This window comes from Haematobia irritans, chromosome 1, assembly GCF_050003625.1.
Source record: "Haematobia irritans isolate KBUSLIRL chromosome 1, ASM5000362v1, whole genome shotgun sequence".
Lineage (NCBI taxonomy): Eukaryota > Metazoa > Arthropoda > Insecta > Diptera > Muscidae > Haematobia > Haematobia irritans.
Window position 1 is genome coordinate 24,398,488 of NC_134397.1, and position 23,431 is coordinate 24,421,918.

Here is a 23,431-nt window from a genome sequence, read left to right on the forward strand (position 1 = left end):
TTGCTTTTGTTTTTCTTCTTTCTATAATTCTTCCTGTATATCCTTGTGTTGCAATATCCACAAAGAAAAGAAATAAAAACATGAAATATTCTATGTTATTTTGTTGTTGTCTCCTATTTTTTGTTTTGAATATTGTGCTAGGTTACGTTTGAGCGATAGCCTAAAGGAATCACCACACTTTGACATCATGGGGAAAGGACAATTGTGTGTTAAAAAAAAGTCCAGCTAAAGATTAAACGACAAAAGAAGCAAAAATTTTATTTTTTATGGAGAATTTTTGCAAAATTTTATTTCTTTAGAAAATTTTCTCAAAATTGTATTTTTATAGAAAATTTTTGTGCAAATTGTATTTCTATAGAAAATTTTGTCAAAATTTAATTTCTATAGAAATTTTGTAAAAATGTTCTTTCTATAGGAAATTTTCCAACATTTTATTTCAATAGGAAATTTTGTCAAAATTTTATTTGTATAATTTTTTGCAAAATTTTTGGAAAATTTTATTTCTATTGAAAATTTTCTAAATTGTTCCAAGCATTTTTTTCATTTTTTCACTCAACCCAAAGTGAACCTTCCGAAAAATTACCCGAATTTATTCTGATAATTGGTTGATAGATTTGCTGCAAGTAGAGGATGCTGATGAGGAATGTGGCGATTCCGAAACAGCTGTACATCCAACCATCTTGCAGTCTATAGGGCTTTGCTCAAATAAATTTGACAAGCATACTTTTCCTCTGTTGGTTAAGCTACAATTGTAATTTTGTCAATGCATGGTTTGAAGCTGATATCAAAAACAACAATAAACATTTTATTTCTATAGAAAATTTTGTCAAAATTTTATTTCTATAGAAACTTTTGTCAAAATTTTATGTCTACAGAAAAGTTTGTCAAAATTTTATTTCTATAGAAAATTTTGTCTAAATTGTTGCAAAATTTTACTTCCATAGAAAATTTTGTCAATATTTTATTTCTATAGAAAATTTTTTCAAAATTTTACTTCTATAGAAAATTTTGTCAAAATTTTATGCCTATAGAAAATGCTTGCAAAATTTTATTTCTATGGAAATTTTTTTGCAAAATTTTGTTTCTATAAAAATTTTTTGCAAAATTTTAGTTTTATAGAAAATGTTTGCAAAATTTTATTTCTATAGAAAATTCGTGCAAAATGTTATTTCTATAGAAACTTTTGTAAAAATTATATTTCTATAGGAAATTTTGTCAACATAAAAAACTTTGTCAAAATTTTATGCCTATAGAAAATTTTTGCAAAATTTTATTTGTATAGAAAATTTTAGCAAAATTTTATTTCTATAGAAAATTTTAGCAAAATTTGATTTCTGTGGAAATTTTTTGCAAAATTTTATTTCTATTAAATTTTTTTTTTGCAAAATTTTATTTCTATAGAAAATTCTTGCAAAATTTTACTTTTATAGAATATTTTTGCAAAATTTTATTTCTATAGAAAATTTTGTAAAATTTTTATTTCTACAGGAAATTTTGACAAAATTTTATTTCTATAGAAAATTTTGTTAAAATTTTATTTCTATAGAAACTTTTGTAAAAATTTTATTTCTATAGGAAATTTTGTCAAAATTTTATTTCTATAGAATTTTTTTTTTCAAAATTTTATTTCTTTAGAAATTTTTGCAAAATTTTATTTCTAAAGAAAATTTTGTCTAAATTGTTGCAAAATTTTACTTCTATAAAAAATTTTGTCAATATTTTACTTCTATAGAAAATTTTTCCAAAATTTTATTTTTATAGAAATTTTAGCAAAATTTTATTTCTATACAATTTCTATAGAAAGTTCTTGCAAAATTTTACTTATATAGAAAATGTTTGCAAAATTTTATTTCTATAGAAAATTTTCTAAAAATGTTAATTCTATAGAAAATTTTCTAAAAATTTTATTTCTATAGGAAATTTTGTCAAAATGTTATTGCTATAGAAAATTTTGTAAAAATTTTATTTCTATAGAATTTTTTTTTTTCAAAATTTTATTTCTTTAGAAATTTTTGCAAAATTTTATTTCTATGCAAATTTTTTGCAAAATTTAAATTCTATAGAAAATTTTAGCAAAATTTTATTTCTATTATTTCTATAGGATATTTTGTCAAAATTTTATTTTTATAGAAAATTTTGTCAAGATTTTATTTCTATAGAATTTTTTTTTAAAGTTTTATTTCCTTAGAAAATTTTTCCAAAATTTTATTTTTATAGAAAATTGTTGCAAAATTTTATTTCTATGGAAATTTCTATGCAAATTTTTTGCAAAATTTTAATTTTATAGAAAATTTTAGCAAAATTTTATCTTATAGGATATTTTGTCAACATTTTAGTTTTATAGAAAATTTTGTCAAGATTTTATTTCTGTAGAAAATATTTTCAAAATTTTATTTCTTTAGAATAAAAATTGATGCAAAATTTTATTTCTTTAGAATAAAAATTGATGCAAAATTTTATTTCTATGGATATTTTTTGCAAAAATTTATTTCTAAAAAACTTTTGTAAAAATTGTATTTCTATAGGAAATTTTGTAAACATTTTATTTTTATAAAAAATTTTGTCAAAATTTTATTTCTAGAGAAAATTTTTTCAAAATTTTATTTCTTTAGAAAATTTTTCCAAAATTTTATTTCTTTAGAAAATTTTTCCAAAATTTTATTTTTATAGAAAATTTTTGCACTATTTTATTTCTAGAGAACATATTGTCTAAATTGCTGCAAAATTTTACTTCTATAGAAAATTTTGTCAATATCTTTTTTTATAGAAAATTTTGTAAAATTTTTATTTCTATAGAAATTTTTTTTCAAAATTTTATTTCTATAGAATATTTTGTAAAAATTTTATATCTATAGAAAATTTTAGCAAAATTTTATTTCTAAGAAAATTTTTGCAAAATTTTATTTCTATGGAAATTTTTTGCAAAATTTTATTTCTATAGAAAATTTTGCCTAATTTATTACAAAATTTTACTTCCATAGAAAATTTTGTCAATATTCAAAATTTTAATTCTATAGAACATTTTTGCAAAATTTTATTTCTATAGAAAATTTTAGCAAAATTTTATTTCTATAGAAAATTTTTGGAAAATTTTATTTCTATTGAAAATTCTTGCAAAATTGTATTTTATAGAAGATTCTTGCAAAATTTTATAGAAGATTCTTGCAAAATTTCAATTTTGTTAAAATTTTATTTCTATAGAAAATTTTTGCAAAATTTTAGTTTTATAGAAAATTTTTGCAAAATTTTAGTTCTATAGAAAATTTTTACAAAATTTTATTTCTATAGAAAATTCTTGCAAAATTTTATTTCTATAGAAAATTTTTGCAAAATTTTAGTTCTATAGAAAATTTTTACAAAATTTTATTTCTATAGAAAATTCTTGCAAAATTTTATTTCTATAAAAATTTTTGTTAAAATTTTATTTGTACAGAAATTTTTTGCAAAATTTTACTTCTGTAGGAAATTTTTGCAAGATATTATTTCCATAGAAAATTTTTGCAAAATTTTATTTCTGGAGAAAATTTTTGCAAGATATTATTTCGATAGAAAATTTTGTTAAAAATTTATTAGAAAGCGACAACATTTATCTGATTCGATATAAATTCATCATTTAAATGCTTCAAAATTAAAATCGGTATCGGTCTTTGTAGGAGGTAAGCATATCATAAAAGCTAACTTTACTGCCTTATATTTACATAGTGAACTTGACTCATTCGTTCATGAGTGTTCATTAACAACCACCATTCTTTTTTTCCTATAGTATTAAGGTTAACCCTTGGTATTTTCCTTTCAATATTTATTTCATTTCTGTTTTAAGAATTTTCTTCATTCAATTTTTATCCACATTTTTGCAACTTTTCCAATTTAAACAGTAAATCGTCTTATGTTTCTGTAACTTACCCTTTAGAGTGTTTTTTTTCTTGTTCTTTGTGCGGTTCTTGGTTTAACCAAAAGCAGCTTATAAAGAGTATTTGCTCATTCAGCAGCATGCTACCTTCAATCATCGTTCATTCATTTCAACATTCATTCATTCAACCAAGTTGTCTGTGTTATTGTTTGGGTTACGCTGTAAAAGCAAAAAATACAACCATCACCATTGACTTCAACATTATGCCGGTACTATTCATTGAAATTTGCTCAGATTTTTTTCTTGCCATTAGGGGAAGTATGAACAGGCGAGGAATTATGACTTTTGACCTAGATGTCTTAAAGTTTTTATAAGAGCCTAATCTGAAAGGTAAACCATTTTGGTTATATCCTAAAATTCTAATTAAAATATTGACATTATTTTAGGCGAATTCATGTAGTTCTTGGAAGTAATGGAAAATTTTCTGCTCAGCGCGTTTCGGTCAAAACCTTTTTCGCTTTATCTTGTATGCAGTGACAAACTTCTAAATAAATTGGACAAATTTCTTATGATTCAACTGAGATTCGCAGATGGAAATTCGATCGGACGTACATTACAAAAATAATGAATTTCATTTTTTACTAGCTGTGAAAGGTAACAACGCACCTAAAAGTATGCAAGGCTTTTGTGCGTTTTAAGTATTTTATTGATTTAAGTCTTCCAACAAAATATTTTGTTAGTTTTTTTATATTTTCAAAAACTATAACAATGGAATTGAAGACGGATTTGTAACATACCTACATTGGAGGACGAATATATATATATATATATATATTTTTTTTTTTTTTTCGAAGAACTTCATCTTTAAACAAAATTTTTAGTTTACAACCAATTATGGGGAGAGCTTTTTTGGTGAAGTATTGTATATATTTTTTGGGTCGTAACATAAATTCGTAGAAATTTTTTTATCACAAAGAGGCACCCATGTCCTAGATTTAAGTAAAATAAATTAAAGGTGGCGAGAGATTGTCAATAGACTGTTGTTAATTTTTCGGGTTGTTGGCGACCATCTTCCTTCATGAGTACCTTCAGATTCTGTTCGTCGAACTAGATTTGCCAAAGACACCTTCTGCAAGCGGGTTCGGCTGCTTTCGAACTTCTATGCAAAAGCAGAAGTAAAATATTCCAATTCTAAATCTGGAAAGCTACGAACAATTAAATCATACTAAAGTGTTTTATGGAGAAGAAGTACTTCTTTTAGATGGCTATTAACACTAACTCTAACGCAAAATTCTACGAACTTAGGCCTATCCCATAATCCGCCTACGTGTATGCTAGAATATTAAGCGTTTTAAATTTTCTATTGGTTTAAGTCTTCCATCAATATTTCTATGAAGCCTTGTAGTATTAGAAAATCGGCAGCCTCTGTAGTTCTTCGAGTGTATTCGGCTGTCTTTTGATGTCAATGAATATTAGAAGAGGAATTCTCTATTTTTTCCTTCATGTCTGAAAAATTCATTCCATTTCTACGTCTGAAAAATGATGATCAATAAAACACTAAAATATTTTACAGAGAAGAAATAGTATTTTGAGATAACTATATACGCTTTTTTGAACAACAAATAAATATTTCTAAAATATCTCTAAAGAAAAACTCTACGAACTTATGGATGTCTTTACAAAAAGGGTCACGATGCGCCTACAAGTATGCTATATTTTTATGAGTTTTAATTTTTCTATTGGTTTAAAGTCTTTCATCTTCTATATAACTTTATTTTAGGAAATTAGAAGCAGCTAACATACAGTGTCTAGTATGCCAGGCCTCAGACATAGGTTCAATTCCATACATCACAACGGATGTTATATCCCTCGATAATATTGGCGGTATTTCTGGTTACTGCAGGCATAAATTTTGCGACACATTATTGATTCTGCGACATCCAAAATTATGTAAATCTAGTTTTTATTCCCACTTATAGTCCTGTAATTATCACCTCATTGTCTCGTTTCCGTATTACACCAAAATTTTTATATGACCATCGAAAAAATCACTCCGTTTGGCATCTTTATCTATTCATATTCCCTTAGTGTTTATTCAGGCGTCATTTGTAAACTCTTCCTTCATTTACTTTGTGCATTTTTTCTTTCGCACAAAGCCTCCTGTGCTTAACCGTCAATGCTTAGTAAAAAAAAAAATAGCCAACATATAAAAATAGACCAAGGCAAAGGGCGATATAGCTAGGTAACTATTAAGCCTAGGGATGGAACGTAAAGCTTTAGCTCCTCTACAAACATATATCACCTACAACTAAGACACAACAGAAATCCTGTTTGTATCCTTGTTTTTCCTTTCCTTCCTTACTCTACGGGTCGGTCATTATTATACACAGATGGTTTGCATTGGTTTTCATATATTTTTCTTTTACACTTCTTTGGTTGTTCTTAATAAATCCTTGTTGGTATTCAAGGTTTTGTTTGGACATAAAATAAGAAATGGAACACAGAGCCCTAGTAATCATGCCTACCTACCCAAACCCAGGCAAAAGTTTGTAGATCTTAATCCTTTGGTTTCCCTTTAGTAACTGACTGCTATACTTGCCCATAGTATGGAATGTTTCTTATCCGCCTTCGACGGATAAAAAAGAGAATAGAAAATTGTACTATTTATATTGTTGTTTTTGTTTACGGCTTATATATTTTAAGCGTTTTCTTCCTTCTATGCGCATTTTTTATCGTTCGCCTTAGCAAGAATGGATCGCATAATGCATAAGATGGAATATAAAGCACCATTAAATTAAAGTCATTTCATTTTTAAGCGTTTTGTGAAAAAGATTGAGATCAACACTAAACTGTTTTTAGGACAGGTACAGGACAGACATTCTGTATAGGGCTTAATATTGTGAAGTTGTAAATTAAAGTATACTTTTAGGAGGATTTTAGCAAAGAGGATAAAACTAAAGTCTATCGTAATGGCTAAAACAATAAATAAAAACAATTAAGTCAACTATAAATCACATGTACAAGTAAAAACCTGGTGTAAATGGAGAAGAGAGCAAAATGTTGGATAGTATAATAAATTATAAAACAAATTGAACTGCAGCAACAAAATTTAGACCAAATTTTCAAGAGAGATAAAATTTTAACAAAATTTTCCATAGGAAAAAATTTTGCAAAAAGTTCCTATAGAAATAACATTTTGCGAAAACTTCCTGTAGATATAAAATTTTATCAACATTTTCTATAACAATAAAATTTTGCCAAAATTTCGTATAAAAATTGAATGTTGACCAAATTTCTTACAGAATTGAAATTTTAACACAATTTCCTACGAATATGAAATTTTGAGAAAATTTACTCTAAAAATGAAATTTTGAGAAAACTTCCTATAGAGATGAAACTTTGACAAAATTCCCTATAGAAATGAAATTTTGACAAAATTTCCTATAGAGATGAAATATTGACTAAATTTCCTATACAAATGCAATTTTGAAAAAATTTCCTATAGAAATGAGATTTTGACAAAATTTCAAACGAAATGAAGTTTTGACAAAATTTTGTATGAAACAAATTTTAACAAAATTTCCTATAGAAATGAAATTGTGACAAAATTTCCTATAGAAATGAAATTTTGAAAAAATTTCCTATAGAAATGAACTTTTGACGAAATTTCCTATAGAACTGAAATTTTGAAAAAAATTTCCTATAGAAATGAAATTTTGACAAGATTTCCTATAGAAATGAAATTTTGACAAAATTTTCTAAAGAAATGAAATTTTGACAAAATTTCCTAAAGAAATGAAATTTTGACAAAATTTCATAAAGAAATGAAATTTTGACAAAATTTCCTAAAAAAATGAAATTATGACAAAATTTCCTATTAAAAAGAAAATTTGAAAAAATTTCCTATAGAAATGAAAATTTGACAAAATTTCCTATAGAAATGAAATTTTTACAAAATTTCCTATATAAATGAAATTTTGACAAAATTTCCTATATAAATGAAATTTTGTCAAAATTTCCTATTCCTATTGAAATGAAAGTTCGCAACAATCAAATACCTATAGAAATTACATTTTTCCTATTGGTATGAAATTTTTACAAAATTTCCTAAAGAAATGAAATTTTGACCAAATTTCCTATAGAAATGAACTTTTGACAAAATTTCCTATAGAAATAAAATTTTGACAAAATTTCCTATAGAAGTGAAATTTTGACAAAATTTCCTATAGAAGTGAAATTTTGAAAAAAATTCCTATTAAAAAGAAAATTTGAAAAAATTTCCTATAGAAATGAAAATTTGACAAAATTTCCTATAGAAATGAAATTTTTACAAAATTTCCTATTCCTATTGAAATGAAAGTTCGCGACAATCAATTACCTATAGAAATTACATTTTTCCTATTGGTATGAAATTTTTACAAAATTTCCTATAGATATGAAATTTTGACAAGATTTACTATAGAAATGAAATTTTGACAAAATTTCCTAAAGAAATGAAATTTTGACAAAATTTCATAAAGAAATGAAATTTTGACCAAATTTCCTATAGAAATGAACTTTTGACGAAATTTCCTATAGAACTGAAATTTTGAGAAAAATTTCCTATAGAAATTAAATTTTGACAATATTTCCTATCGAAATGAAATTTTGACAAAATTTCCTATATAAATGAAATTTTGACAAAATTTCCTATTCGTATTGAAATGAAAGTTTGCAACAATCAATTACCTATAGAAATTACATTTTTCCTATTGGTATGAAATTTTTACAAAATTTTCTATAGGAATGAAATTTTGACAAAATTTCCTATAGAAATGAAATTTTTACAAAATTTTCTATAGGAATGAAATTTTGACAAAATTTCCTATAGAAATGAAATTTTGACGAAATTTCCGATAGAACTGAAATTTTGAGAAAAAATTCCTATAGAAATTAAATTTTGACAATATTTCCTATCGAAATGAAATTGTGACAAAATTTCCTATAGAAATAAAATTTTGACAAAATTTCCTATAGAAGTGAAATTTTGACAAAATTTCCTATTCCTATTGAAATGAAAGTTCGCAACAATCAATTACCTATAGAAATTACATTTTTCCTATAGGTATGCAATTTTTACAAAATTTCCTATAGGAATGAAATTTTGACAAAATTTCCTATAGGAATGAAATTTTGACAAAATTTCCTATAGAACTGAAATTTTGAGAAAAATTTCCTATAGAACTGAAATTTTGAGAAAAATTTCCTATAGAACTGAAATTTTGACAATATTTCCTATCGAAATGAAATTGTGACAAAATTTCCTATAGAAATAAAATTTTGACAAAATTTCCTATAGAAGTGAAATTTTGACAAAACTCTCCTGTAGAAATAAAATGTTGACAAAATTTCCTATAGAAATGACATTTTGACAAAATTTCTTATCGAAATAAAATTTTTACAAAATTACCTTCTGAAATAAAATTTTGACAAAAATTTTAATAGATTTAAATTTTCGCCAAATTTTCTTCAGAAATAAAATATTTTGTAAAAAAAAATTTGACAAAATTTTCTTCAGAAATGAAATATTTTGTAGAAAAAAAAAATTGACAAAATTTTCCACAGAAATAAAATTTTGACAAAATTTCCTACAGAAAATTTTCTATGCAAATTAAGTTTTTACAAAATTTCATTACAATAGGAAATTTTTTAAACGTTCCTTTAGGAAAATTTTCCTATAGAAATAAAATTTTAATTCCTCAGAAAAGTCGCTCAACATTTTTTTTTTTCTGTAGAAGATTTTCTCAAAAATTCATTTCTCTAGAAAATATTTTTCAAATTTTAAATTTTCCTCAAATTTTATTTCTATAGAAAATTTTTCCAAAGGTTCAATTCTTTGGAAAATTTTGTTAAAATTTTATTTCTATAGACAATTTTGTCAAAAATTTATTTCTACAGAAGGTTTTTTCAAAAATATATTTTTTTATAACTCCCCCATTTATTTACACTATTTCTCAAAATATCATTGCTATAAAAAATATTCTTAAGATTTTATTTCTATAGAAAATTTTCTTGAAATTATATTTCTATAGAAAATTTCTCAAAGTTTTATTCCTATAAGAAATTTTTGGAAAATTTTATTTCTTTAGAAGGTTTTATAAAAATTTTATTTCTATATAAAATTTTATTAAAATTTAATTTCTATAGAAATTTTTGGAAAATTTTATTTCTTTAGAAGGTTTTATAAAAATTTTATTTCTATATAAAATTTTATTAAAATTTAATTTCTATAGGAATTTTTTTAAAAATTTAATTTCTATAGAAAAATTTCTTAAAATTATATTTCTATAGAAAATTTCACAGAGTTTTATTTCTGTAGGAAATTTTGGGAAAATTTTATTTCTTTGGAAGGTTTCATAAAAATTTTATTAAAATTTAATTTCTATAGGATTTTTTTTTTCAAAATTTAATTTGTATAGAAAATGTTAAAATTTGGTTCCTAGAGGAAATTTTTGCAAAATTTCACTTTTATTGGAAATCTTTTCAAAATTTCATTACTATAGGAAATTTTCTTAAAATTTCATTTCTATAGGAAATTTGTCAAAATATAGGAGGGAAATTTCGAAAAAACACTTCTTATAGAAATGATATTTCGACAAAATTTCCTATAGAAATGAAAGATATTTTAGTTCTTTACAAATAAATCTCTTTCTTGTTTTTAAGCCTTTGAAATACACAAGCCTCTTGGCTACATAATAACCTAACAAGAAAGTCAAATACCATTTAATTGTGTAAAAATAAAGTTAACAAGAGAAAAACAAAATCTTTACAAGCAAATGCATTAAACAACTAACTCTCACTTCCTTGGAGAAAACTTGTGGGAATCCATTACTCTTGTCATGTTTGCTACAATTGCATTGCAAGCACATGAAAAACACAAGGGACTTTTTTGAAGCTACAAATATAGAAGACAAAAAAGGCAAAACAGTCTTCTAACATAGGGATACAATATGCACTTGAGTCCTTTTGAAATAACTATGTAATGGCTTTCATCTATTCCACAGACAATGGGGAAATAATAGAAAGATCTAAAATCTCACACAGGAATGCCATGAAATACCTATCCACTGAATAAAATCTAAAGTGAAAGGTTTATTCGGGACATCATGAGAGAATATCATCAGAATGGGAAATGAAAGGCAATAAAAGAATACTACATTTTTTAAGTATGAGGTTTTTTTCTTTATTCTCTGTTTGGAAGTAGATGGAATACAATTAAAGGCAACAATCTGCATTTTTTTCTTGTTTCTCTTGCATCACCAACAAAACGGCATGAAAGCAACAAAGTATTCAAGACCCTAGGGATAATAAACAACTCTACTTTCACTAGGCAATTTCATTAGAGTACAGTGTTTGTGGGCTGGTGCATTTTGAACATGAAAGCTGAGACTTGTCGAAAACAACTTACATTGCTTTTATATCATGTTTTATGTTATCCTTGGTCATTCGAAAATGACTTTATTCTCCAGTCGACTTATAGAATTAATGTGACTTTCATGCCAAAACTTTTGCATGACTTAGGGACGCTCAACAAAATATGTAGCATATGTGTAGGAGTTAAATTTATTACTTTTTACAATGATGTATGTGTTTTTGAAAAGTTTTTATGAGGAATATAAATTTCAATTTCAATAAAACAAAATAAAATAATAATAATGCTTGCAACAAATGTGGAATGCAAATTATTCATATGCGCCTATAGAAAATTTTATCGCTATTGTATTTCTATAGGGAATTTTTACAAATTTTCATTTCTATAGGGAATTTTTGCAAAATTTAATTTCTATAGGAAATTTTTGATAAATTTCATTTTTATAAGAAATTTTGTCAAAATTTCATTTCTATAGGAAATTTTTTCCAGGTCTCATAATCTACAAGAAATGTTTGTCAAAATTTCATTACTATACGAATTTTTGTCAAAATTCCATTTCCATAGGAAATTTTGTTAAAATTCCATTTCCATAGGAAATTTAGTCCAAATTTCATTTCTATAGGAAATTTTGTCAAAATTTAATTTCTATAGGAAATTTTGTCAAAATTTCATTTCTATAGGAAATTTGGTCAAAATTTCATTTCTATAGGAAATTTTTCTCAAAATTTCAGTTCTATAGGAAATTTCGTCAAAAGTTCATTTCTATAGGAAATTTGGTCAAAATTTCATTTCTATAGGAAATTTTGTCAAAATTTCATTTCTATAGGAAATTTTGTCAAAATTTCATTTCTTTAAGAAATTTTGTCAAAATTTCATTGCTATATGAAATTTTGCCAAAATTTCATTTCTATAGGAAATTTTGTCAAAATTTAATTTTTATAGGAAATTTTGTCCAAATTTCATTTCTTAAGAAATTTTGTCAAAATTTCATTTCTATAGGACATTTTGTCCAAATTTCATTTCTATAGAAAATTTTGTCAAAATTTCATTTCTATAGGAGATTTTGTCAAAATTTCATTTCTATAGGAAATTTTGTCAAAATTTCATTTCTATAGGAAATTTTGTCACAATTTCATTTTTATAGGAAATTTTGTCAAAATTTCATTCCTATAGGAAATTTTGTTAAATTTTCATTTCTATTGGAAATTTTGTCAAAATTTCATTTCTATAGGATATTTTGTCCAAATTTCATTTCTATAGAAAATTTTAGACAATGCATTTACACATTTCTATAGGAAATTTTGTCAAAATTTCATTTCTATAGGAAATTTTGTCAAAATTTCATTTCTATAGGAAATTTTGTAAAAATTTCATTTCTATAGGAAATTTTGTCAAAATTTCATTTCTATAGAAAATTTTGTCAAAATTTCACTTCTTAGGAAATTTTGTCAAATTTCATTTCTATAGGAAATTTTGTTAAAATTTCATTTCTATAGGAAAAATTGTTAAAATTTCATTTTTATAGGAAATTTTGTCAAAATTTCATTTCTATAGGAAATTTTGTTAAAATTTCATTTCTATAGGAAATTTTGTCAAAATTTCATTTCTATAGGAATTTTGTCAGAATTTCATTTCTATAGAAAATTTTATACAATGCATTTACACATTTCTATAGGAAATTTTGTCAAAATTTCATTTCTATAGGAAATTTTGTAAAAATTTCATTTCTATAGAAAATTTTAGAAAAAATTTCATTTCTATAGGAAATTTTGTCAAATTTTCATTTCTATAAGAAATTTTGTCAAAATTTCATTTCTATAGGAAATTTTGTCCAAATTTAATTTCTATAGGAAATTGTGTCCATATTTCATTTCTATAGAAAATTTTAGAAAAAATTTCATTTCTATAGGAAATTTTGTCAAAATTTCATTTGTATAAGAAATTTTGTCAAAATTTCATTTCTATACGAATTTTTGTCAAAATTTCATTTCTATAGGAATTTTTGTCAAAACTTCATTTCTATAGGAAATTTTGTCAAAATTTCATTTCTATAGGAAATTTTGTCAAAATTTAATTTCTATAGAAAATTTTAGAAAAAATTTTGGATAATGGATTTACTTATTTCTATAGGAAATTTTGTCAAAATGTCATTTCTATAGGAAATTTAGTCAAAATTTCATTACTATAGGAAATTTTGTCAAAATTTCATTTCTATAGGAAATTTTGTCAAAATTTCATTTCTATAGGAAATTTTGTCAAAATTTTATTTCTATAAGAAATTTTGTCAAAATTTCATTTCTATAGGAAATTTAGACAATGGATTTACTCATTTCTGTAGGATTTTTTCAAAATTTCGTTTCTATAGGAAATTTTGTCAAAATTTCATTTCTATAGGAAATTTTGTCAAAATTTCATTTCTATAGGAAATTTTGTCAAAATTTCATTTCTGTAGGAAATTTTGTCAAAATTTAATTTCTATACGAAATTTAGTTAGAATTTCATTGCAATAGGAAATTTAGTCAGAATTTCATTGCAATAGGAAATTTAGTCAGAATTTCATTGCAATATCAAATTTTGTCAAAATTTTATGTCTATAGGAATTTTTGTCAAAATTTCATTTTTATAAGATTTTTTTTTTCAAAATTTTATTGCTATTCGAATTTTTTTCAAAATTTCATTTCTATAGGAAATTTTGTCAAAATTTCATTTCTATGGGAAATTTTGTTAAAATTTCATTTCTATAGGAAATTTTGTCCAAATTTCATTTCTATAAGAAATTTTGTCAAAATGTCATTGCTATACGAAATTTTGTTAAAATTTCATTTCTATAGGAAATTTTGACAAAATTTCATTTCTATGGGAAATTTTGACAAAATTTCATTTCTATGGGAAATTTTGTCCAAATTTCATTTCTATAGGAAATTTTGTCAAAATTTCATTTCTATAGGAAATTTTGTCAAAATTTTATTGCTATACGAAATTTTTTCAAAATTTCATTTCTATAGGAAATTTTGTCAAAATTTCATTTCTATAGGAAATTTTGTTAAAATTTGTTTAATACAAAATGTTGTCAAAACTTCATTTCTTTTGAAATTTTGTCAAAATTTCAATTCTGTAGGAAATTTTTGCAATATTTCAATTCTGTAGGAAATTTTGTTAAAATTTCATTTCTGTAGGAAATTTTGTTAAAATTTCATTACTATAAGAAAATTTTTTTCAAAATTTCTTTTTACAAAAAATTTTATTGATTTGAATAGGGTACTTTGTCAAAATTTCATTTCTGCAAGAAATTTTGTTAGTTCTATCGAAAATTTTGTAAAAAGTTCATTTCTATTGGAAATTTTTGTCAAAATTTCATTTCTATGGGAAATTTTGTTCAGATTTTTGGTAGGAAAATTTGTCCATATTTCATTTCTAGAGGAAATTTTTTCCAGATTTCATTTCTATATGAAATTTTCTCGAAATTTCGTTTTAGTTTATTTCTCACAGTCGGGGCTAAATATATTTCAATCTGTAGAAATGTGGTCTGTTGTAACTTTATCTTAATTTAAGAAAAACGAATGTAATATTATTCAATTAATTTAGTATATTTTGCTTAATTGAATGTAATTAAATCCAAGTAAATGTGAAAAAAGAAGGAGAAAAACTAAAACTGTGCTTTAGCATCCATCACAAAATATAACAATGGATAACTAAAATATGTTCTATTGTCTCTAGCTTAAAGGAAATAAAGCCATGGCCACAAGGTAAACAAAACACGCTTGTACTTGGATATTTATAGTTTTATTTTTTTACTTGTATGGTGTTCCAAAGTAGAAATATTACTATTGTCCGAGAACTTTAATGGATTTACTCTTGTTACTTAATAACAAAGGATGTCAACAAAACAATTTTCTAGAACATACTTATGGGGAGATAAAACAAAATGGAAAAGTGAAGCCTACTTTAGGATGTTTACAAGACAATTTAATTATTTTGAAACATGTCATACAATGGAGATTCATGTTAGATGGACAAAGAGTAGATATATTCTGTTTTATAGGATCTTAGGTTGCCTACTTTTGGGGAGATTAAAAAAAGTCCATACAGTATCCTATTAATCACAAATAAAGCAAGTGCTTAAATGATTATATCCTCATGAAAAAAAATATTTCTGCTATTTATTTTTGCTTTTAAGGAAAGAACATGAAAAGAATTATAATAAAAGTTGAAAATATTATGCATTTTCAAATAGCATAAACGGAGGATGGTAATGAACTCGTAAAACATTTTAAGCACAACCACAGCCTACTTTTAGGATAAATTGAAACAAAAGTTGAAATTAAAATTCTTTGTTATTGGTAGTTGAGCAAATATTTTGTTTTCATGATACTCGATATTTTTACACAAAAGCATCACTTACCCATAAATAGGACATTTACTAAAACAATCTATTGGGGACCATTTTATGTCGGTTAACTCATCTTAAATATTTACTTTGCAATTGTGAGAAAAAATTTGTCTACACATATACAAACCCACATTCAGTGGCAATATTTTGTTTTATGCCCCGATATGATAGAATGAATTATGTTTTTTTCACTACTTTCATTTGCATTTTTTCTAAGTGAGCAACATTGAATGGAGTAGAATTAAATGGAAAATGAAATTTCAAGAGAAAAATAGAAATGTTAAAGGTCTATAAAATTCTCTGGAATTAAATGCAGCAAAAAGTTTCAATGAAAACATAGTAAATACATCAACACTATTAACATCATCTACAAATAGAATGGCCACATAAAATGGTTTGCTATCATGCGGCAGCAACATGAAGTACTAGTTATCTCTAGTGCTGTTCATTCAGCAAACGTAATATAAATTCCTGTTGGCTTATTTTCCAATATGGTGATTTGTTGTGGTTAATTTAGGTGGTGATGTTTGCTATATGTTGTTGCATACCGCTAGGAGCTCTATTAAAATTTATGTGGTAAAAATTTTATGGACTTTTATCGGTATTGGTAATATAGCCATAAAACGATGGTGTATTCGAAGGTATGAGCAAAACTATAAAAAATTGTATAGACTTCGCCAATCAACTGCGAAATCTTATTGAGTGGAAAAACAGATCGGTTCTACAGGTGATTCTATGTAAAGCGGTGCAGGTAATACAGTGGCACGGCAAAATGAAATTTTGTCAAAACTTCATTTTTATAGGAAATATTTGCAAAAAATTCATTCCTATAGGGGATTTTATCAAAATTTAATTTCTATAGGAAATTTTATCAAAATTTCATTTCTATAGAAAAATTTATCAAAATTTCATTTCTATAGGAATATTTGTCAAAATTTCATTTCTATAGGACATTTTGTCAAAGTTACATTTCTATAGGATTTTGTAAAAACTTAATTTCTATAGAAAATTTTGTCAAAATTTAATTTCTATAGAAAATTTTGTCAAAATGTCATTTCTATAAGAATTTTGACAAAATCTCATTTCTATAGGAAATTTAGTAAAACTTTCATTTCTATAGGAACTTTTGTCAAAATTTTATTTTTATAGAAAATTTTGGTCAAAATCTCATTTTCTCATTTCTATAGGATTTTTTTTCAAAATCTCATAACAATAGGAAATTTTTTCAAAATTCCATTTCTATAGGAAACTTTGTCAAAATTTCATTTCTATAGAAAATATAGAAATTTCATTTCTGTAAGACATTTTTTTGTCAAATTCTCATTTCTACTGGAAATTTTGTCAAAATTCCATGTCTAAAGAAAATTTCGTCAACATTTAATATCTATAGAAAACTTAGTCAAAATCTCATTTCAAAAGGAAATTTTTGCAAAATATCGTTTCTATGGGAAATTTTTATCAATATTTAAATTCTAAAGGAAATTTAGTCAAAATTTCATTCTATAGGAAATTTTGTCAAAATTTCATTTCTATAGGAAATTTTGTCAAAATTTCATTTCTATAGGAAATTTTGTCAAAATTTCATTTCTATAGGAAATTTTGTCAAAATTTCATTTCTATAGGAAATTTTGTCAAAATTTCATTTCTATAGGAAATTTTGTCAAAATTTCATTTCTATAGGAAATTTTGTCAAAATTTCATTTCTATAGGAAATTTTGTCAAAATTTCATTTCTATAGGAAATTTTGTCAAAATTTCATTTCTATAGGAAATTTTGTCAAAATTTCATTTCTATAGGAAATTTTGTAAAAATTTCATTTCTATAGGAAATTTTGTCAAAATTTCATTTCTATAGGAAATTTTGTCAAAATTTCATTTCTATAGGAAATTTTGTCAAAATTTCATTTCTATAGGAAATTTTGTCAAAATTTCATTTCTATAGGAAATTTTGTCAAAATTTCATTTCTATAGGAAATTTTGTCAAAATTTCATTTCTATAGGAAATGTTGTCAAAATTTCATTTCTATAGGAAATTTTGTCAAAATTTCAGTTCTACAGGAAATTTTGTCAAAATTTCATTTCTATAAGAAATTTTGTCAAAATTTCATTTCTATAAGAAATTTTGTCAAAATTCCATTTCTATAAGAAATTTTGTCAAAATTTCATTTCTATAAGAAATTTTGTGCAAAGTTTAATTTATGTAGAAAATTTTGTTAAAATTTCATTTCTATAGAGAATTTTGTCAAAATTTCATTTATATAGAAAATTTTGTCAAAAATTCATTTCTATAGGAAGTTTTGTCAAAATTTAATTTCTATAGAAAATTTTGTCAAAATTGTATTTCTATAGAAATTTAGTCAAAATTTCCTTTTTATAGAAAATTTCTTAAAAATATCGTTTATATGCAAATTTCTTCAAAATGTCGTTTACATAGACAATTTGATCAATTTTTTTTGTCAAAATTTCATTTGTATAAAAAAAAATTATTTTATAGATATTTTTGTTAACTTCTGGTTTTCTTTTTTTTATTTTTTGTTAGAAACTTTTTATATTTAGAGATAACTTATAATATTCTATGTTAGATAACCTTTTTGTTTTAGTATTAAATCGAAAATAAAGAAGCAATTTACATTTACATTTTAATTTTCTCAATTCTATTTCATTTCCATTACCTTTCATCACAGACTATAACGAGGAGCCCAGCGGCACTGGAGCACTGGCTGGCAGCTTTGACAAGTCTGTATTGCAAATATCCGATTGGTTGACGTGGGAACAAAACATGATCAAAATCCAAAGTGTGTCAGTCGATGATGTCGATGCCGTTCGCATGGCCATAGAAAAACAAGAGGTAAGATGATGAAGACGGCATACCGTATTTGTGGGGATGTGGTGGCATGCCAAAACATTCTCCTTGGCCTGTATTTTCTAGCCATGGCCAAAGGAAATCAATACCCCATCTGCCACCATGCTGCTCCTATTTTATTCATCATATAAATGCTTGTTTTTTATTTGATATTTATATGGAATTAAAGAAAATTTTTAAATTAAAGTTAGCAAATGGGGGAAAAACTTTTCTGGTTTCATTATTATGTGTTGTTTTGCTTGTCTATACTTATATTAATTTATTTTATTTTTGTTTTTCAATGAACTTTTTTTTCTGTTCTTTTGTAACCATTTCAGAAAGTTTTGCATGAACTGAAAATGAAAAAACCACAACTAAATGAGTTAGTCCATACCGCTGAGATTTTAAAGGGAGATACTAAACGCCAACAATTGCAAGAGAAGGGTAAGTGGATTTTTTGTTTTTGGATTTTTAAAATTGTGTTGTTATTATGCTGTCAGATTGTCACACAATTTCATATAGCTTTTATGTGATTAGTTGTGAAATTTGGAAAATTTCATTTATATAAGAAATTAAAAAAAAAAACCTTATAGAAATGAGATTTTGAAAAAATTTTCTCAAAAATTTATTTTTATATTGAATGTTTTCAAAATCTCATTTCTATAGGAAATTTTGTCCCAATTTAATTTCAATAGGAAAATTTGTCAGAATTTCATTGCAATAGGAAATTTTGTAAAAATTTCATTCTATAGGAAATTTTGTCAAAATTTTATTTCTATAGGAAATTTTTTCAAAATTGCATTTCTATAGGAAATTTTGTCAAAATTTCATTTCTATAGGAAATTTTGTCAAATTTTCATTTCTATAAGAAATTTAGTCAAAATTTCATTTCTATAGGAAATTTTGTCAATTTCTATAGGAAATATTGTCAAAATTTCATTTCTATAGGAATTTTTGTCAAAATTTAATTTCTATAGGAATTTTTGTTAAAATTTCATTTTTATAAAAAATGTTGTCAAAATTTCATTTTTATAAGAAATTTTGTCAAAATTTCATTTCATTAGGAAATTTTGTCAAAATTTAATTTTTATAAAAAATTTTGTCAAAATTTCATTTCTATAGAAAATTTTGTCAAAATTTTATTTCTATAGGAAATTTAGGCAGAATTTCATTTCTATAGAACATTTTGCCAAAATTTAATTTCTATAAGAAATTTTGTCAAAATTTCATTTCTATAGGAAATCTTGTCAAAATTTAATTTCTATAGGAAATTTTGTCAAAATTTCATTTTTATAAAAAATTTTGTCAAAATTTCATTTCTATAGGAAATCTTGTCAAAATTTTGTTTCTATAGGAAATTTAGTTAGAATTTCATTGCAATAGGAAATTTAGTCAGAATTTCACTGCAATAGGAAATTCGGTCAAAATTTCATTTTTGTCGGAAATTTTGTCAATATTTTATTACTATACTAATTTTTGTCAAAATTTCATTTCTATAGGAATTTTTGTCAAAATTTCATTTCTATAGGAAATTTTGTGAAAATTTCATTTCTATAGGATTTTGTCAAAATTTCATTTCTATAGGAAATTTTGTGAAAATTTCATTTCTATTGGAAATTTTGCCAAATTTTATTTCTATAGGAAATTTTGTCAGAATTTCACTGCAATAGGAAATTTTGTCAAAATTTCATTTCTATAGGAAATTTTGTCAAAATTTCATTTCTGTAGGGAATTTTGTCAAATTTTCATTTCTACAGGATATTTTGTCAACATTTCATTTATATAGGAAATTTTGTCAAAATTTAATTTCTTTAGGAAATTTTGTCAAAATTTAATTTCTTTAGGACATTTTGTCAAAATTTCATTTCTATAAGAAATTTAGTTAGAATTTCATTTCTATAGGAAATTTTGTCAAAATTTTATTTCTATAGGAAACTTAGTTAGAATTTCATTACAATAGGAAATTTAGTCAGAATTTCATTGCAATAGGAAATTCAGTCAAAATTTCATTTTTGTAGGAAATTTTTTCAATATTTTATTACTATAGGAATTTTTGTCAAAATTTCATTTCTATAGGAATTTTTGTCAAAATTTCATTTCTATAGGAATTTTTGTCAAAATTTCATTTCTATAGGAAATTTTGTCAAAATTTCATTTCTATAGGATTTTGTCAAAATTTCATTTCTATAGGAAATTTTGTGAAACTTTCATTTCTATAGGAAATTTTGCCAAATTTTATTTCTATAGGAAATTTTGTCCCAATTTAATTTCTATAGGAAATTTGGTCAGAATTTCATTGCAATAGGAAATTTTGTCAAAATTTCATTTCTATAGGAAATTTTGTCAAATTTTCATTTCTACAGGATATTTTGTCAACATTTCATTTATATAGGAAATTTTGTCAAAATTTAATTTCTTTAGGAAATTTTGTCAAAATTTAATTTCTTTAGGACATTTTGTCAAAATTTCATTTCTTTAGGAAATTTTGTCAAAATTTCATTTCTTTAGGAAATTTTGTCAAAATTTCATTTCTTTAGGAAATTTTGACAAAATTTCATTTCTATAGGAAATTTTGTCAAAATTTCATTTCTATAGGAAATTTTGTCAAAATTTCATTTCTTTAGGAAATTTTGTCAAAATTTCATTTCTATAGGAAATTTTATCAAAGTTTCATTTCTATAGGAAATTTCGTCAAAATTTCATTTCTATAGGAAATTTTGTCAACATTTCATTTCTGTAGGAAATTTTGTCAAAATTTCATTTCTATAGGAAATTTTGTCAAAATTTCATTGCTATAGGAAATTTTGTCAAAATTTCATTTCTATAGAAAATTTTAGAAAAAATTTCATTTCTATAGGAAATTTGGTCAAAATTTCATTTCTATAAGAAATTTTGTCAAAATTTCATTTCTATAGGAAATTTTGTCAAAATTTCATTTCTATAGGAAATTTTGTCAAAATTTAATTTTTATAGGAAATTTTCTCAAAATTTCATTTCTATAGGAAATTTAGTTAGAATTTCATTGCAATAGGAAATTTAGTCAGAATTTCATTGCAATAGGAAATTCAGTCAAAATTTCATTTTTGTAGGAAATTTTTTCAATATTTTATTACTATAGGAATTTTTGTCAAAATTTTATTTCTATAGGAATTTTTGTCAAAATTTCATTTCTATAGGAAATTTTGTGAAAATTTCATTTCTATAGGATTTTGTTAAAATTTCATTTCTATAGGAAATTTTGTGAAAATTTCATTTCTATAGGAAATTTTGTCAAATTTAGTTTCTTTAGGAAATTTTGTCAAAATTTCATTTCTATAGGAAATTTTGTCAAAATTTTATTTCTATAGGAAATTGTGTCAAAATTTTATTTCTATAGGAAAATTTGTCCCAATTTAAATTCTATAGGAAATTTTGTCAGAATTTCATTGCAATAGGAAATTTTGTCAAAATTTCATTTCTATAGGAAATTTTGTCAAAATTTCATTTCTATAGGAATTTTTGTCAAAATTTCGTTTCTACAGGAAATTTTGTCAAATTTCATTTCTATAGGAAGTTTTGTCAAAATTTTATTTCTATAGGAAATTTTGTCCCAATTTAATTTTTATAGGAAATTTTGTCAGAATTTCATTGCAATAGGAAATTTTGTCAAAATTTCATTTCTATAGGAAATTTTGTCAAAATTTTATTTCTATAGGAATTTTTGTCAAAGTTTCATTTCTATAGGAAATTTTGTCAAAATTTCATTTCTATACGAAATTTTGTCAAAATTTCATTTCTGTAGGAATTTTTGTCAAAGTTTCATTTCTATTAGAAATTTTGTCAAAATTTCATTTCTATAGGAAATTTTGTGAAAATTTCATTGCAATAGGAAATTTTGTAAAAATGTCATTTCTGTTTTGTCAAAATTTCATTTCTATAGGAAATTTTGTCAAAATTTAATTTCTATGCGAAATTTAGTTAGAATTTCATTGCAATAGGAAAGTTTTACAGAATTTCATTGCAATAGGAAATTCAATCAAATTTTATTTCTATAGTATATTTTCTCAAAAAAAAAAAAAAATTTTATAGGAATTTTTGTCAAAATTTCATTTCTAATAAATGTTATCTAATTTTCATAAAAACTTTTGCAAAATTTCATTGCTTTAGAAAATTCTCTCTAAAAATTTCAAAATCCTCTGCATACTCACTCCATTTTATAAGAATTCCTCAAAATTTTTAAGATTTTTTTTTTTTAATTTTTTCACTGAAAGTGCCATGTGAGTTGATCTTTTTAGATGTAAAAAGAAAATGATCCATTCCTTTGATATTAAAAAAATCTCCCATTTACATTTGAAAGGTTTTTTTATTGAAAACATTTAACAAATTTCTCTACACACATCCCGTTTTTATAGGGACGTCTATAAAAAATCTTAAGAAAAGGCAATTTCCAATGTTGTTTCATTTCCTATTCCCATCCTTTTGCATAGTGGTTTTCTACATTTTCAGGAATCAAAACCATTACAGTATTTCTGGTTTATCGCTAGCTATTTCTAAGAATTTCTTAAAGCTAATTTATCTGCATGACATGAGCTCTTTAGCAATGACAGTTACAAGAAAATTGCAAAAAAAAAAACTAGAACACAGACAGACATAAAATTGAAATCAGAGGTTCAAGAAATTACTACGAAATGCCAATGAAACAAGAACATGGGAATGAGTTTAATTTTAATTAATTAGAAATTAATGTACAAATTAAAAGAGAAAACAAAACAAAAAAAATCCCCAATTGAGTAATATTTGAATGGATTAAAGTGGATAAATTAAATTTTTTCACTTACACCCATCTCGAAAATAATAAATATCAGGATTTTTACTTTACTAAAAAATAAAAATTTGCCTTCTTCGGGCTATATAGGATGACTGGGTTTTTAAAGATAACAAACACAACATCGTACATAAA

The 23,431-nt window shown here is 23.8% G+C and overlaps 1 protein-coding gene across 8 annotated transcripts in view; it reads left to right on the top strand.

Annotated features, from left to right (window-relative positions):
• The window catches only part of Dys (Dystrophin), a 913,182-nt gene that overhangs the window by 202,306 nt on the left and 687,445 nt on the right, over positions 1 to 23,431 (top strand). For all 8 annotated transcript variants that reach the window (XM_075289613.1, XM_075289609.1, XM_075289607.1 and 5 more), the window contains 2 exons: positions 18,335 to 18,498; positions 18,831 to 18,936. In XM_075289613.1, coding sequence (XP_075145728.1) covers positions 18,335 to 18,498; positions 18,831 to 18,936 — 270 coding nt within the window. The remainder of the gene's footprint in view (positions 1 to 18,334; positions 18,499 to 18,830; positions 18,937 to 23,431) is intronic.